We start from the raw sequence: 17,500 nt of genomic DNA on the forward strand, positions 1-17,500 counted from the left end.
TTTTTTTTTTTTTTTGGGGGGGGAGGGGGTGAACAGGGCCATTTTTGACTAGTCTTTAGTCAACTCGAATATCTCTGTTCATTAACTGATGGTTCCATTCTGACGCCAAGCTTTGGCATTCTTTTCGTGCTTCCGTTATCCATTATTATAATCTTCCATCATTTCAGAAATTCCCTTGGGGCGATTCGTCTCCTCTTTTATTCTCCTCCATTCTTCTTTATTTCACTATGTTTTATCTCAGTTTTACTCCTTTATTTTTTTCATCGAACCCACACTAGATGAAGGCAATCTCCATCCGTCCCAATGGCCACCAAATTTAAAAGTTACGTTAAAAAGATTTTAAGAAATAAAGCTTTAACAACTTAGTAACACTAACTCTTTCCTAACGGCTATCCAATATCGACAGGTAAGTTTAGATACTTCAAAACTACTTAAATGACCTCAAACAGTATTTGATCCGAATGCTTCAACGATAATTTTACGACGGTAAAATCATGAGAATCTTTCTGGCAATAAAAATAGTTATTCAGATTCTTTCATGATTCTACTGAAGGTCATTAGAAGCTACTGGAATTAAAACAGGTACTCCGTAAAGTTTGCATCACGCAAAGGAATTGCCATGTCGCTGGTGGTAGGGCCTCCAATTTCTATGCATGTGCGTTTGCATGCTTGCGTGCATTAGTTCGAGCGTGTGTTTAAACCTTCCTTGTAATACTGTAATTCCGTTAGATATGCATATTAATTTACCCCTGCGAATGCTTCCCAACCCAACTCCCATATATATATATATATATATATATATATATATATATATATATATATATATATATATATATATATATATATATATACTGGATAATTCGGTATATATAAATTATTTATCTTTGGATATATATATATATTCTATATATATATATATGGGCCCGCGTATCGATTCTCCGGCCGGCCAATGAAGAATCCGAGGACAATTCTGGTGATAGATAATTCAGCACCGCCATAATGTGACAATTCGGGTTCCACGGATAATTTGGTAGGTCCCGTTGCCGGTAACAATTCTGGTTCTCGGACGTAAAATAAGTCTATCGGACAATTCCCTAGGAGAGCGAACAATCAGCTATCGGTACCGAACAAACTAAGGTATTGTTTTAACCGGACAATTTGGTACCGGATAATTCGGTATCGGACAATTCGGTACCAGACAATTCGGTATCGGACAATTTGGTACCGGACAATTCGGTATCGGACAGTTCGGTATCGGACAATTCGGTACCGGATAATTTTGTACCGGATAAGTCGGTATCGGACAGTTCGGTACCGGACAATTTGGTACCGGACAATTCGGTATCGGACAGTTCGGTACCGGACAATTTGGTACCGGACAATTCGGATCGGACAGTTCGGTACCGGACAATTCGGTACTAGGACAATTTGATACCGGACAATTCGGTACCGGACATTTTGGTGCAGGACAATTCGGTACCGGACAATTCGGTACCGGACAATTTGGTACCGGACAATTTGGTACCGGACAATTCGGTACTAGGACAATTCGGTACCGGACAATTTGATACCGGACAATTTGGTACCGAACAATTCGGTACTAGGACAATTCGGTACCGGACAATTCGGTACCGGACAATTTGGTACCGAACAATTCGGTACTAGGACAATTCGGTACCGAACAATTCGGTACTAGGACAATTCGGTACCGAGCAATTCGGTACTAGGACAATTTGGTACCGGAAATTCAGTAACGGAAGGCTTTTAACCAATCTACTCATTTGAACAAAGAATATAGAATTCAGGACAAAGGCCAAGCGCTGAGACCTGTCCCGTCATTCATCGCTGAAAGGGAAATTGATAGTAAGAAGGCTTTAAAGGCGAAATCGAAGGAAAACCTCGTAGCTGCACTAGATAATTTTTAGAGGGTGGAAAGTCAGATGGAAGAAAAAGAATATGAACGGAGGTACAGTAAAAGAAACGAGAGAGGTTGCAGCTAGGGGCAGAAGAGACGCTGCAAAGACCTTTTAGTAATGAGATATGAAACGATTATTCTAAGTCAAGCGGTGGTGGCCCATTCATTTTTATAATTTCGGCTTATTAAGGATAATATTGTTACTGTGGTCATCTATATTTTTTAACTGAATTTTAGTGTCAGTTATCAGCCCATGAGGTATGGAATGGCCACTTGCAAGTTTGTAAATTTGGAAAAGTGAAGAAATCAGTCGATAACGAAGACTACGTTTACCATAAACAAAGAAAATGCTGGCGGTTCAAAAATATATTGGCGTTGTGAAAATCGCTCGTGCAAAGCTCGATTTCATACTGATGAACATTTTGAAATGCTACAAGTTTTAAGATATTTTTAAGATATTTTTATTTTAGCATTGTGTTCAATAACAGATGCAAAAATTCATTTCGTCAATTTATTTTATTTTATTAAACATCAATTTTAATAGCAGTTTAAATTTTTTAAGCATTATAAATTGTCTTCTTTTTTACCGCTGATAATTAAGCAATAAATATACTGTACATTGTGTGTTTGTGTTTTTAGTAATATTAATAGTACCGAATTGTCTGGTACCAAATTGTCCTAGTACCGAATTGTCCGGCACCGAATTCTATATATATGAATTACATATATATATATATATATATATATATATATATATATATATATATATATATATATATATATATATATATATATATATATGTGTGTGTGTGTGTATGTATATATATATGTATATACGTATATATATGTATATATGTATATATATATACATATGGAGTACTGCGAGGCCTTTCGACAGTCTGCTAAGTAAAGGACGACAGTCGAAAGGCCTCATAGCACTCCATTTTTTCTTTCTTTCGTGGATTTTGTCTTATATATATATATATATATATATATATATATATATATATATATATATATATATATATATACATACATACATACATACATATATATATATATATATATATATATATATATATATATATATATATATATATATATATATATATATATATACAAACATACATACATATATATATATATATATATATATATATATATATATATATATATATATATATATATATGTGTGTGTGTGTGTGTGTGTGTGTGTATACATATACAGACAAAATCCACGAAAGAAAAAAATGGAGTGCTGCGAGGCCTTTCGACTGTCGTCCTTTACTTAGCAGACTGTCGAAAGGTCTCGCAGCACTCCATTGTTTCTCTTCCCTTCGTGGATTTTGCCTTTATTTATACATTCATCTCGTTCCATATTTTCGTGATTCAGTTATACATACATTTCATACATACATACATACTGTACATACATACATACATATATATATAATATATATGTATATATAATACATACATACATACACACATATATATATATAATAATTATATAAAACCATCACATGCTTCCTTTTCAGAAACAGACAAATAAATTAAGGCTCTAGACTTCGTCACCTGTGTAGATAAGCTTTGTCGGTATTGCTTCTCTATCGGGAAGATGGAGAGACAAAGCTTTTTATGAAAGCATCTTTTCTTTATGTGGTGGACTTTTTATTTACAAAACCATACATTTACGTGATTTCCAAGAACCACCGTAATTCGCAATTCTTAAAAAAGAAATGTAATAACTACCTTCATGTCGGAAAATTACTCCAATAAGGAGTGGGTTGATGTAGGAAATGAATGGCAAGGGGGAGGAATAGGATTCCTTCTCAGGACTCCCAAAAGGGGCTCCTGGATGCCCGGCCATAAGAAAAAGGGTGAGAGTAGGATTAACATAATATCCTTACTTGTAACACTAATCAATATTGTATCTTGCAAAAAAATTTAGGATCCTGATGCGAAAGGCAACTGTTCGGGAGGAAATACTTACAATCAATAAAGTTATCGCTGACAATCCCATAATATCAGTACTATATGCTTATTGTTAAAGACGTAATACTAAATAAGGTCAACAGATGTCCTTAGGAAAGCTCAGAGATATATAAATCTTTATGATATATTTTGTTACTTTATTACGTTCTTTTTTATCATATCTCTTTTTCATTGTTGCTTCCTAATTTGCTCTGTTATTTCTAAATTTCTTTTCTTGTACTGAAAATTCTTCTGTAAATCACCATTCCCAGAATCTGAGTATCATTCAGAAGCAGTTTTTATTTACACAGTGCCCTGTCTAATATGGATAATGATAATTCAATCACAGAAATTACACAAGGGAGGAACTTTTATTAAATGAACCTCAGTCAGAAGACGAGTAATAAATAATAGTTGTAATCACAGAAGTAGAAAAGAGGACGAAGAACGAGTTAATGGTAGTAGCCATAATATGGATAAACAACCGCCTCGTGGTACTGTTGAGAATGTCCATAGTAAGGGTGTTCGACTCCAATTGTGTACCCGTAGGCAGCGCCGTGCCCGTGCCCGTGTCCGTGCCCGTGTCCGTGCCCGAGCCCGAGCCCGTGCCCGTGCCCGTGCCCGTAGCCGTAGCTGAAGTATGGATGGCCGAAGCCGTGGCCGAATCCATGGCCGAATCCTCCATGGAGGAAGCCAGGGTCAGCATCCCTCTTACGTAAGAAGTGATGGTAGGAGCCGACGTAAGAGTGCAGTCCGTAAGGGTGGCCGGCTACGAACGGACCGTAACCGTATCCATAACCGTAGCCCAGTCCGTGGCCGTGATGGCCAAAACCGTGGCCGTACAGACCGTGCCCGAAGCTTAAATGGCCGAAGCCGGGTTTAGCCTCACGCTTCTGGTTGGCTAATACGCAGGTGATGAGCAAAAGTACGATCTGGAATAACAAGGGAATGTTAAAAAATTGGCTTGGGTGAAAACACACACTAATTTCCAACCACCCACATTCATGCTCACCCGTCCAGATACATACATGCATACATACATACATGCACACACATTATATATATATATATATATATATATATATATATATATATATATATATATATATATATATATATATATATATATATATTCTTACTTTTTGTTGTTTCTCAGGTGAACTCCAGTACAGAAAGCTTCCATAATATTGCTGTTTGTTGCCTTACTATAAAGACTTATCAGCCCCTCTATTTAGAACACACTCTCTCTTGTCCTCTTCCTCCTAGCACTTTCGAATTATATACTCTTTTCACCACCCTACAGCCTTCCATTCTACCAACATGACCCAACCATCTCAACTCCTGTTATCCATCCTTCCAACGAAACTTAACTTGTTATACTCTTTCTTGTCTGTTTCAACATTTTTCAACTTTTCAATTCTTATGCAATATGTAATAAGCTAAACATTTATTTCAGCCTCACCAAACTTCTCCCCCTCTCATTTGCATTCGAGATCCATACCCCACATCACTAAAGAAGATTTGTCTCAACAATTCCTTCGGACATTCCAACACTATGCGCCTATTTTCCTTTGGAATAGTGACGCCTGGAGCTTCAGCATTCCTTTTCTAAGAAGGCCATGTCAGATGAGGTATGTATGGAGCCTTGTATGGAGCGTTGTTAGCATCCAGAAGGTCAATATTACACAGGCACATCCACATTTACCCAATGCAATCCATTTAAAATGCAAACTCCAACCCTATACACTGTGTCAATTTAACATGCAAACTCCAAGCCTATACACTATGTCAATTTAAAATGCAAACTCCAAGCTTATGCACTGTGTCAATTTAAAATGCAAACTCCAAGCTTATACACTGTGTCAACTTAAAATGCAAACTCCAAGCCTATACACTGTATCAATTTAAAATCCAAACTCCAAGACTATACACTGTGTCAATTTAACATTCAAACTCCAAGACTATACACTGTGTCAATTTAACATGCAAACTCCAAGCCTATACACTGTGTCAATTTAAAATGCAAACTCCAAGCTTATACGTTGTAAATATTATCATAGTTTTAAAAAGTGCTTATTTTTCCCTCGCGTTCATACATCAAGTAAAGTGAGAAATTCTCCCTCAGTGGAGGGTGAATAAAAGTAAAAGGAGTTAGAGATGTGAGAGAAACGTATTACTGTAATTCTTACTTCCTCAGCAGACAGGAGCAATTCCCCTTGGAGAGTTGGTGCTATGTAGATACGCATTCCACTTCCAGCTCAATACCCCCCATTTCATACGAGATAAGGAAGCAAATAATAATTATTTGCCGAAAGGATGTTGGGTCAGACTGACACCTGCTTCATTTTAATTATTCAAAAGGTCGCTGGACACTACGAGTCAACTTTCTTATAAACAACGAGCCTACTGTACTGGGGAATCCTGTACCGGGGAACTGACTAAACGAACAACACTGAAGTTTATGGGGATATAAACAGTTTTTTGCTAGCATATGATACAGCTAAAGTGTGGTAAATGTAAATTTGAATTTAAGAAAGAGCACGTTGAATTCGTATACGCTTATGACACATACACACACACACACAAAATACACAGTGGAAGAAACTTACAACCAAGAAAGGAAACGCCTGCCTAGTCCATTTACGAACAAATTCTTCAAAGATTTTTCCCTCAAGTAATTCCAGATTTTGAAAGAAGTATGAAAAATTATATTTCAACGTCATATTCTCCACCGGAAGCTATTTTCGTTACACGTCTAGCAAAAACTGGTAAATATTAAAATATAATTTAAGTGCTGAAGACATTTTTTCTTTGACAGGGAAGCCGGGGGCGGAATGTGTCCAGATAACGGTGGATGAAAAACAGAATTTAAAATATATATGTTTCACCTCAAATGGACTCAATCTTCCTTTGTTATCTTTCAAGCGTATCCAAAAATGTGATGAATTCGACTGATGATGACAACTTCGTCTGTATTTACGTCAGATATTGCTTATTCAGCAGCTTTTTCTCTCTCTTACACACACACATACATACATACATATATCAATATATACATACGTACATACATACATACCTACATACATACATCAAATCTTTCTCCTTTCGCGTTACAATGCATCACAATTATACTATACCCTTAGTCTCGAATCCGAGAGAGAGAGAGAGAGAGAGAGAGAGAGAGAGAGAGAGAGAGAGAGAGAGAACACGTCTTCATACATACCAGACCCCTCATCTTTCCAAGAGCAACACAGACACGACAGCAGCTGTATCCCAACAGACACTGGACGACCCAACAACGCAACCTTTTATATATATAAACACAAGTCACCTGTGGCGTGCTTGTGTGACTGCTGCATGCATTTTCGTAGGGTTCATTGCCTCGGCCTTCACTCGCGGAAGGTCGACCTCCGCCTTGAACCACACTCGACTTGAGGTGAAGTCATCCGCTGGATGATCGTCGATCGTTTTCGGATGTTCGCCTTGTTTGTGATTTTCACTTGGGATTTTTTCTTGTTTTTTGTATTTTGAAGTTATGTACAACTCGGTTTTTCCCCTCATTTTTTTCAATGGTGTTTTTCGTTATGTTTATATCGTGTGTTTTATGATGGCTCAGAGGTATTGTCACGGTCAAAATGTTTAATTTTTTCATTCAGAAGTTTGACAAAAAATAAGAACTGAAAGATTAAGAACTTGGTGTGAATTGTCATAAGCTTCTTGTCTAAAAGCTGGTGGATACGTAATATGATTAGAACGGATTCCCAAAAGAAGAAGAAGAAGAAGAAGAAGAAGAAGAAGAAGAAGAAGAAGAAGAAGAAGAAGAAGAGAGAAGAGAGAGAGAATGGAGTCAGACAACAAATTTAAAGAGAGAGAGAGAGAGAGAGAGAGAGAGAGAGAGAGAGAGAATCGAATGGTCATAATACTATCAAAACCAAGTAAATAGAGAGAGAGAGAATGGAAAGTCATAAAACCATTACAACAAATTTAAAGAGAGAGAGAGAGAGAGAGAGAGAGAGAGAGAGAGAGAGAGTGACATGACTCTCAAAACCAAATGAGAACAAAAACAAAAACAAGAAAAGAGAGTGACAGACAGAATCATCATCGACGTATGAAATCGTTAAGTTCACGGACACCCAAGCAAGTGTCTCCGAAAAAAATTGGTTGTATTAAGCATGCGATTCGTAGCTTCAGCGCTCTTGTTCACCCTTGACCGCCTCCAAACGGTAGTGTACGGTCATGTCACCTTACCACTCATTTTTTTCATGTCATGCTGATTTTTTATTGTGTGTGTGTGTATATATATGTGTGTGTGTGTGTGTATGTGTGTATATATATGTATGTATGTGTATGTGTGTGTATATGTATGTATGTGTGTATATATATACGTGTGTGTGTGCATGCGTGCGTGTGTATATATATAGATATATAAATATATATATATATATATATATATATATATATATATATATATATATATATATATATATATATATGTGTGTGTGTGTGTGTGTGTAAATATATATGTATATATACACACATATAAATAAATATATATATAGGCTACGTGTGTGTGTGTGTGTGTGTGTGTGTAATATACCCAGTGAAAGTTTTCATCTGCAGGGCCAATCTTGTTTAGATGCACAGCCAAATTATTCAACCGTAGCGTTAACCTGTTAAGATACACTCTCAATGTCAAACGTGAAATCCAACGTCAAATCATTCAGAAACTTAAAATGCAAATTCCAAATACTTGAAACGTCATTCTCTGTGTGCGGGAATGATGACATGTATTACGTTTGTTATCTGATAGAATTCCAGCGTCCTTCATGTAAGTCTCTAATAACCGAATACATGATGTTTGGCAACTTGGTCTCCAAATGAAAGTTGGAAGATCTCAGAGAAGAACAGTCACCGTGAAATTGAATAAAAATAAAAAAAAAAAACTCGATCTCTACCAAATCCTATACCATCCCAAAATCCCAATTGCATTTTTATTGGGCTTTAATCTCCATCCCTCCCCCTCCCCCCCCCCCAAAAAAAACTGCCTCCCTCCCCGTCCCGAAACTTCACTAAAATCAACCAATAAGCTTTTGAGATATATTGTTAACAAACAAACAAAAAGACACGATTAAATATATAAACACTTCTCATAAAATATTTAAATAAAACATTTTCCTAGCTCGGCCATTTTCATTTCCCATTTCGCTCCAAAACATTTCACGGCATTTCAATAAATGTACCATAAAAAAAAAATCCCTTTTTACAACATATCTTGAGCTAGTTCATCATCATTCAAACACTTTCTGAATCGGTATTTTTCCTTTTGTGTTTTGTTCCATTTCATCCCGTTTCACTGCATTTTCATAAAGTCATTGCAATGATCCTTTTAACAATGTAACCCTAACTTAGTTCAACGTCATTCAAACAACCTTAACATAAATCCCTTCTGAGTCGGTATTTTTATTTAACCCTAACTTAGTCAACGTCATTCAAACAACCTTAATAAATCCCTTTTAAAAAAGTAAGTTCAACGTCATTCAAACAACCTTAACATAAATCCTTCTGAGTCGGTATTTTTATTTAACCCTAACTTAGTTCAACGTCATTCAAACAACCTTAACATAAATCCCTTCTGAGTCGGTATTTTTATTTAACCCTAACTTAGTTCAACGTCATTCAAACAACCTTAACATAAATCCCTTCTGAGTCGGTATTTTTATTTAACCCTAACTTAGTTCAACGTCATTCAAACAACCTTAACATAAATCCCTTCTGAGTCGGTATTTTTATTTTCATTTTTCGTCCCATTTCATCCCATCTCGCTGCATTCCAGTAACTGCAATCTCGAGAAGGGCCGTAATCAGAGGGTCAAGGGTACGAAATGCGACGGCTCTGAGTGCAGGTATTCAGAGCCAATACTGGACTGTTTGCCTCCGTACCTGCGCCTCTGGACTCTGCAGGTATCGTTTTCCGATAGGAACCTGCAAGAAACCCTCTGCAGCCAACGGTATTCCATGGTGTGTAATCTATCCGCGGGAGCTAATGGTAGTGGGTTCAGGTCAATGTGGGAAATAGAAAAATGATGTTCGATATTTAGAAGTCCCCTCATTTACAGGCTCGAAAGAAACTGCTGCTGCTTCAGCCATTTATATGTAAAAAATGGAATATTCAAGATAAATTTATGAAGTGAAAATGTTAATGAGGGTTATAGCAGAGAGATAATATGTTTGGCATATTAATTCATCAATAAGAATCTACTTCTTCCACATTTTGTACTCGAATAATACGTAAGATTGAGAGTTAAATGAAATAAGATGAAAGGGAATTACGAATGTAAAGTAAATATACGTACGTCTGCAACGCTGAAAATTCCATTCCAATAATATATATATATATATATATATATATATATATATATATATATATATATATATATATATATATATATATATATATACACACATACACACATACATACACATATGCATATATGGATACACGTGGTGGGTTCAAGTCGATGTAGGAAATAGGAAAATGATGTTCGATATTTAGAAGTTCCCCATTTAAAAGCTTAAAAGAAAACGCTACCTCGACCATTATACGCAAAATGTATAAAGTGTAATGTATATAAAGTGAAAGTTAATGGCAGTGATAGCAAAGAGATACGTTTAGAATAGCAATCAATAAATAATAATTTACTTCGTCCATATTTTGTAAACGAGTAATGAGTATGATTAAAAGTTAAATACGGACATGAGAGAGAATAACGAATATATATGTATATGTATATGTGTATATATACACATATGTATATATATATATATATATATATATATATATATATATATATATACATACATATATATATATATATATATCCTTTAATATCCATATATGTTTGTTTTCATGTTATTTTGTATTGATAATAAGTTCGTCGTCCCGTCGGCTCACAACAATAGACAAGAACTCAGGACTAGTGACTTTACCCATGAATATATTTAAACAAATAGCGAACAGGTAATTCAATCGATATCAAACCACCTCTGCCATGCTGACCATGTAGCGTTTGTCGCAGAGCCATATTATGAATGAATACAATTACCTGAGTTCAACGGGGATTTGTAGGTGAGGGTCGGTATCAACTTATACCTCACTTGTTGGGCCGCGTGGGTAAAGGTGTCACTGTAGTCCTGGTTCTTTGTCTTCGTTGGTTCGAGCCCACGGGACGACGAACTTCTATATCAACTAAAAATTCCCTTCGGTAACATGTATGAAAAATATATGATTTCAGGTAGAACGAATTGGATATTAACGGACGTTTGTAGCTTAATGCCTCGTATATGAGTCACGACATCAAAATCATTCATAATATACTATAACCTACCCAGTTTATATTTAAACAAAGAGCAAACTTTATCAATAAACTTAACCATTTATCAATTTCCATTTCAATTAGTTTTTCCTTTATGCTAGCAACGACAGGCCAACCCATCCATTTTTACAAAAACAGCAGGGAATCGCAATATGTTGATTTTGATTGTTTATTGCCTTTGAACTCTTTTGTGAATGTAATATTATGATTATTATCACGGGCCTTCTGATTGTGACTATATTTATAGTGACATCGTTACAGGTGCTTTCATATCTGTTGACTCATTTTCTCTGCTATTTATACTTGGAAAATAACAAAATACTGAACTTGAGTGAATACATTGTCTTGACATAAATTATATATATATATATATATATATATATATATATATATATATATATATATATATATATATATATATATATATATATATATATATATATATATATATATATATATATATATATATATATATATATATATATATAAATATATATATATATATATATAATATATATATATATACATATATATAATACATGATTATGATATGTATATGTATGTATATATGTGTATATATATTCTATACGACTTTTTCCCTTGTAGAGAATAGCTTCAAAAAGATGATACTTGTACGCATCTCAGTATCTGACATGAAGTTGCTAAACACTTGCCTTGCCCCACAGATGCTTCGAGGGGCCTATGTGCCGATAGCATTTCTCGGTGATCACCTATCCAAGTAATGACCAGACCGAACGTTATTTACCTTTGCCGGCTGGAGGACAAGTGGCAGCCAACGGCAAACATGAAAATGTCGATGAGTGTAATAGTCTAGGCCAGTGGTTCTTAAACTTTTTTTTTTTTTGCCCCCCCCCGCCTCTGCATTTATGTATAGATCCCACTCCCCTTACCCCTGAAATTTTTGCCAGCTATAAACTATATTTTGAGATAATAATTAGAAAACATATGGAATCGGCGATAATGTTTTTTGGCAATTTTGCAATTAACATCACAAATTAATAAAATAATAGGCACTATCTGGCATCCCTGCTTGCGCCCCCTCCCTTGGAAGCTTCTGGCGGCCCCCACCCGCCCCCGTTAAAGAATCACTGGTCTAGGCTATTCATATCACAATGAAAATATTTGAGATCTTCATGCAGATTCTAAAACAATCAAGAGCAGAAGAATAAACAAACGCTAAGATAATTAAAGGAACTGCTTTCATTCATTGCTCTCCAGTAATTTTTCATGCTTTCTTTTGAAACACAAGAAAGCAAAAAGAAAAAAAAATAGGAAAGCCATAAAAATCTAACGGTGCCCTCTGAAACGGAAGCTCATTAAAGTCAAACAAATTCATTGCTTTTGTAAACAAACAAAAGGCCACCCCTCCCCCTTTTTTTGGGGGGAGGGGCGTGTGGACTCTCCAAACGAGGCTCTCCTTCGCCCCCCGGCCTCCTCCAGTTACCATCATAATTATGAGTAAGACAATTAGTCAGGAGTCTTGTTCCTGGCAGCAGCGGTAATTAAGAATATAATTTATGCACGAACGTACTTTCCTAAAAAAAAAATAATGCTTTACCAATTAACACTTGTTTATGCTTATGAGATAACGTGGGTTGTTTGTCCTAGATAAAAATGGAGTTTCAAGATGCATTAAGAAGTGAGTCAGAAGTACTGCATTACTGCACAGGCAAGGAATGAAGTTAGCAGTACAATAATTAACAAGTAAAAAATGCGCAGAAGTTTCTTCGGCGCAATCGAGTGTTCTGTACAGCGTATAATCAAGGCCACAGAAAATAGATCTATCTTTCGCTGGTCTCGGTATAATGCTGTATGAGCCGCGGCCCATTAAACTTTCAGCCACGACCCGGTGGTGGCCTGTCCGATATCGTTGCCAGACGCACGATCATGGTTAACTTTAATCTTGAATAAAATCAAAACTACTAAGGCTAGAGGGATGCGATTTAGTATGTTTGATGATTGGAGGGTGGGTGATCAACATACCAATTTGCAGCCCTCTAGCCTCAGTAGTTTTTAAGATCTGAGGGCGGAGAGAAAAAGTGCGGACGGACAGACAATGCCATCTCGACAGTTTTCTTTTAAAGAAAACTAAAAATGGTGAGTACTCAGATTAATCTTCAAAATATCCTCATTTTAATTCGCTCATCATTGTTTGGAAAATTACGTAGGTCATTCAAAACGACCTGGATCTCCGCCCGAAAAGAATAAAGGAAGTTCAAACTTTCCAGTGTGGCTGTGTACTACAGTACAGCCACTTATATGATTATAAACAAGAGCTCAATTGTTCGGAAGTATAATATTGCATGGGAAACCTTTTGAAAATTACTAGACACAAAAAAGATCTCGACAAAAACTAAGAAATACATAGGCCAAGCTGTAACTAACCATCTACAAAAGTGAGGAAAAGACCCAATGGAAATTCGTGATGATACGATCAAAACACTAGGTCAGGATCCTCCCCACTCCCCCCACTCCGCACATATTCCATAATTCAGACGTGGGCTGCTGAATTCAAGTGTGCCAGGGATAACACAGAATGAACCCTGTCAGGTTGTCCAAAGAAACCAACCGCCAACGCTTCTTCTACATTAAGGTGGCCTTATGCCGGCACGGTTTCTAACTCTAAGGGCCCTTAAACATCCATCGAACACGTGGTTGCTATCCACACATAGTTTGGATGACCGACATTATTTTGATAGGCCAACAGACAGAAAAGATCACGGATATCAAGCAGTATTTGTTACGTCTCCGGGCATTTAGCCTACTAAGCCATAATGGGTTCACTCTACTTGTGGTAGTAGTTTTTATCTTCGAGCAGACATCTTAAGGCCAAACTTGTAAGATAAAATGCTAGGGATTCGAATTTGAATGAGGGACTTTTTCGTTACACTCTTATATAAACAACTGACGTAGAGAGTAGAAGCAATATATATATATATATATATATATATATATATATATATATATATATATATATATATATATATATATATATATATATATATATACTATATATATACATTATATATATATATATATATATATATATATATATATATATATATATATATATATATATATATATATATATATATAGATGGAGGGGCTTCTTGCAAAGAGGATCACAACTTCCCTTCCTCTCTACATAAACTTGTAAAAGCATCACATCAATCAGTCTCTGTCTCCACGTTTTTAATTTAAATATACATCAGTAATCCTCCATGTAAATGCCTTCCTGTCCTAACAAAATCACCACATGAATATTGTAATATTGTATATGCTCTGATGTAAGACACTATGTATATATATATATATATATATATATATATATATATATATATATATATATATATATATATATATATATCTTTGCTGGTAATGGGGAAAAATAATAATAAGAGTAAATTACAGTATTCATTACCTCATTATAAACAAGAATTTCTCGAAGGACAATCGAGTTTTCTGTGCAGCCGCTACAGCGTATAATCAAGGCCACCGAAAATAGATCTATCTTTCTGTGGTCTCGGTATAATGCTGTATGAACCGCGGCCCACGAAACTTTAACCACGGCCCGGCGATGGCCTGTTCTATACCGTTGCACGATTATGGCTAACTTTAACCTTAAATAAAATAAAAACTAATGAAGCTAGATGGTTGCAATTTGGTATCTTCGATGATTGGAGGGTGGATGATCAACATACCAATTTGCAGCCCTCTAGCCTCAATAGTTTTCAAGATCTGAGGGCAGACTGAAAAAGTGTGGACATATAAAAGTGCGGACGGACGGACAAACCCGGCATAATAATTTTCTTTTACAGAAAACTAAAAAGAGCGTGAGAATCCAGGGTGCCGTTGATGACAATGTGAGTGACAATGTCACTACATAAGGATAGCATTTTAATTTCCGTAAGGATGGCGACATACAAAGAAAGAGCGTCAAAAAGGAATTCATTCCTTTGACTTTTGGCCTTCTAATTTCTCGTTTCTTCCCCTTTATTCGTATTTCTCTCAGCCTTTGTTCCCTTTCGTTGCTATTTTCCTCGGAATATGCAGGAAGTTTACAAAAGTTATAAACTGAAAGAGATTAAACGAGAGATATGTGGACGGTTCTTCTCATCTGGATTACAGATTAAAATGTTGAGCGAAATCTTACGGAGGGGACAGCGATGAAAAATAAAAACAAAAAATAAAAAGGAAATGAAACGAGTTCGTAAAATTCTACGATGAACATAATCTTAAAGTACAGTTGTGACATACAACTTCCTGAATTTATTTTGTTCTTATAAAAATAAGTGAGTCTAATAACACCCTCCCCCCCACCAAAAAAAAAAAAAAAGATATTTTAGAAAATAACCGATAAGGAACGAGTCTCTGTAGCATAGCCTACGTGTACGAGACGTTATGGAATGACCAAATTCAGCATAGAAAGATTTTCTCTCTTCCCTTTGATTCATTAAGAGCTCAGGAAATCTTTGAACGTCTTAGGATCACCGACTTTGTGCACACACACACACATTATATATATATATATATATATATATATATATATATATATATATATATATATATATATATATATATATATATATATATATATACGTCGGGATCGAACCCAGGTCTCTCAGGTGGAAAGCATACCACTGGGCCATACAAGTAAAAGAAGTTGGAACCTAGAGCAACTGCACCCAAGGAATTACCTGGGCAAGCTAACTGCTTGCATACCAGCAGTTTTCCCCAACTTCCTGACTCAGCAATGACCCAATAGACAACATTTCATCTGAATTATCCCTTCTGAGTGAATAAGATATAAATATCATACACAATCATATATATATAAATATATCGAACCCAGGTCTCTCAGGTGGAAAGCAAGAGACCTGGGTTCGATCCCGACGTGAGTCAGAAATTTATTTCTATGATTGTATATTGATGATTTCTATATATATATATATATATATATATATATATATATATATATATATATATATATATATATATATATATATATATATATATATATATATATATATATATATACTATATATATATATATATATATATATATATATATATATATATATATATATATATACTGTATACATACCCCGTCTGTATGCGTATGAATAAGTGTATGCTTCCGTTATTCATATGCACACTGAGTATGCGCACATCCCAAATATGTTAAAAAACAACCCAATATAGTCTGTAAATGCAAATGCAAGTAAATGTATTCGTACACGTATTCATAAATGCGTTTATCCAGTCGCTTCTCTCTATTCAATTCCTTTGCAACGTTTCGCGCACATGAACAATATAATTCCATATTTATTAAGCCCAAATAAAACAATTCAGCCGGAATCAGAATTATGGCAAAGCCCACAATAAAAGTGATTTCGTTATATTGCAGAGAACATGAGCAATGTTTGCAATGGCGACCATAAACATGCAGGCTTTATCGCCGTGTTTGCTCAGTCTATCACATACGAATTGCATGATGGACGGAATAACGTACCGTAATTTCTCCAGCGGAATTTTGCGAACCGGATTTTTCACCTCCGGATTTTGTTGCGTGGTCGAGTTATAATTTAGAAATTATTGTTGTTTTGTGACGTGTAGTTTGTGTGTTATTATTATTATTATTATTATTATTATTATTATTATTATTATTATTATTATTATTATTATTATTACGACCTCGGTGTGAAACTATATTGTAAATGATCGTATTTTTTTTTCATAATTTATTGGGACGATACTGGTTTAATAAAAAAATATATATATATAATAATATATACATATATATATTTTTATATATATATATATATATATATATATATATATATATATATATATATATATATATATATATATATATATATATATATATATATATATATATATATATATATATATATATATATATATATATATATATATATATATATATATATATATATATATATATATTCACACTCAGAACTATTCGTTCTTCAGTCCAATAAAAATCACGAAACGGAATGCCTTTAGATTTTCTTCAACACACGAGACGAATTCTAGTGCACCTGGTTCAGGTAAAAAGATTATGAATATTTTTACTTCTTTTCTTAATTTTCTTCAGGTCTTGCCATCGAGTAATTCCGACAATTTCTTGAGTAGATCTTCCAAACTGGTAATCCGATAGGGCCATGACGGGGAATCGAAAGTTCTTAAGTGTCACC

General features: G+C 35.0%; 2 protein-coding genes across 2 annotated transcripts in view; both read right to left on the reverse strand.

Moving 5' to 3' along the window:
* LOC136842053 (uncharacterized) overlaps positions 1-17,500 on the reverse strand; it is a 431,892-nt gene that overhangs the window by 379,753 nt on the left and 34,639 nt on the right. The gene's annotated exons all lie outside the window — the stretch shown is intronic.
* LOC136842133 (keratin-associated protein 6-2-like) overlaps positions 4,242-17,500 on the reverse strand; it is a 41,474-nt gene continuing 28,215 nt past the window's right edge. Inside the window, exon 2 of the mRNA XM_067109494.1 lies at positions 4,242-4,821. Coding sequence (XP_066965595.1) covers positions 4,342-4,821 — 480 coding nt within the window. The 3' untranslated portion in view covers positions 4,242-4,341. The remainder of the gene's footprint in view (positions 4,822-17,500) is intronic.

This window comes from Macrobrachium rosenbergii, chromosome 9, assembly GCF_040412425.1.
Source record: "Macrobrachium rosenbergii isolate ZJJX-2024 chromosome 9, ASM4041242v1, whole genome shotgun sequence".
Classification (NCBI taxonomy): domain Eukaryota; kingdom Metazoa; phylum Arthropoda; class Malacostraca; order Decapoda; family Palaemonidae; genus Macrobrachium; species Macrobrachium rosenbergii.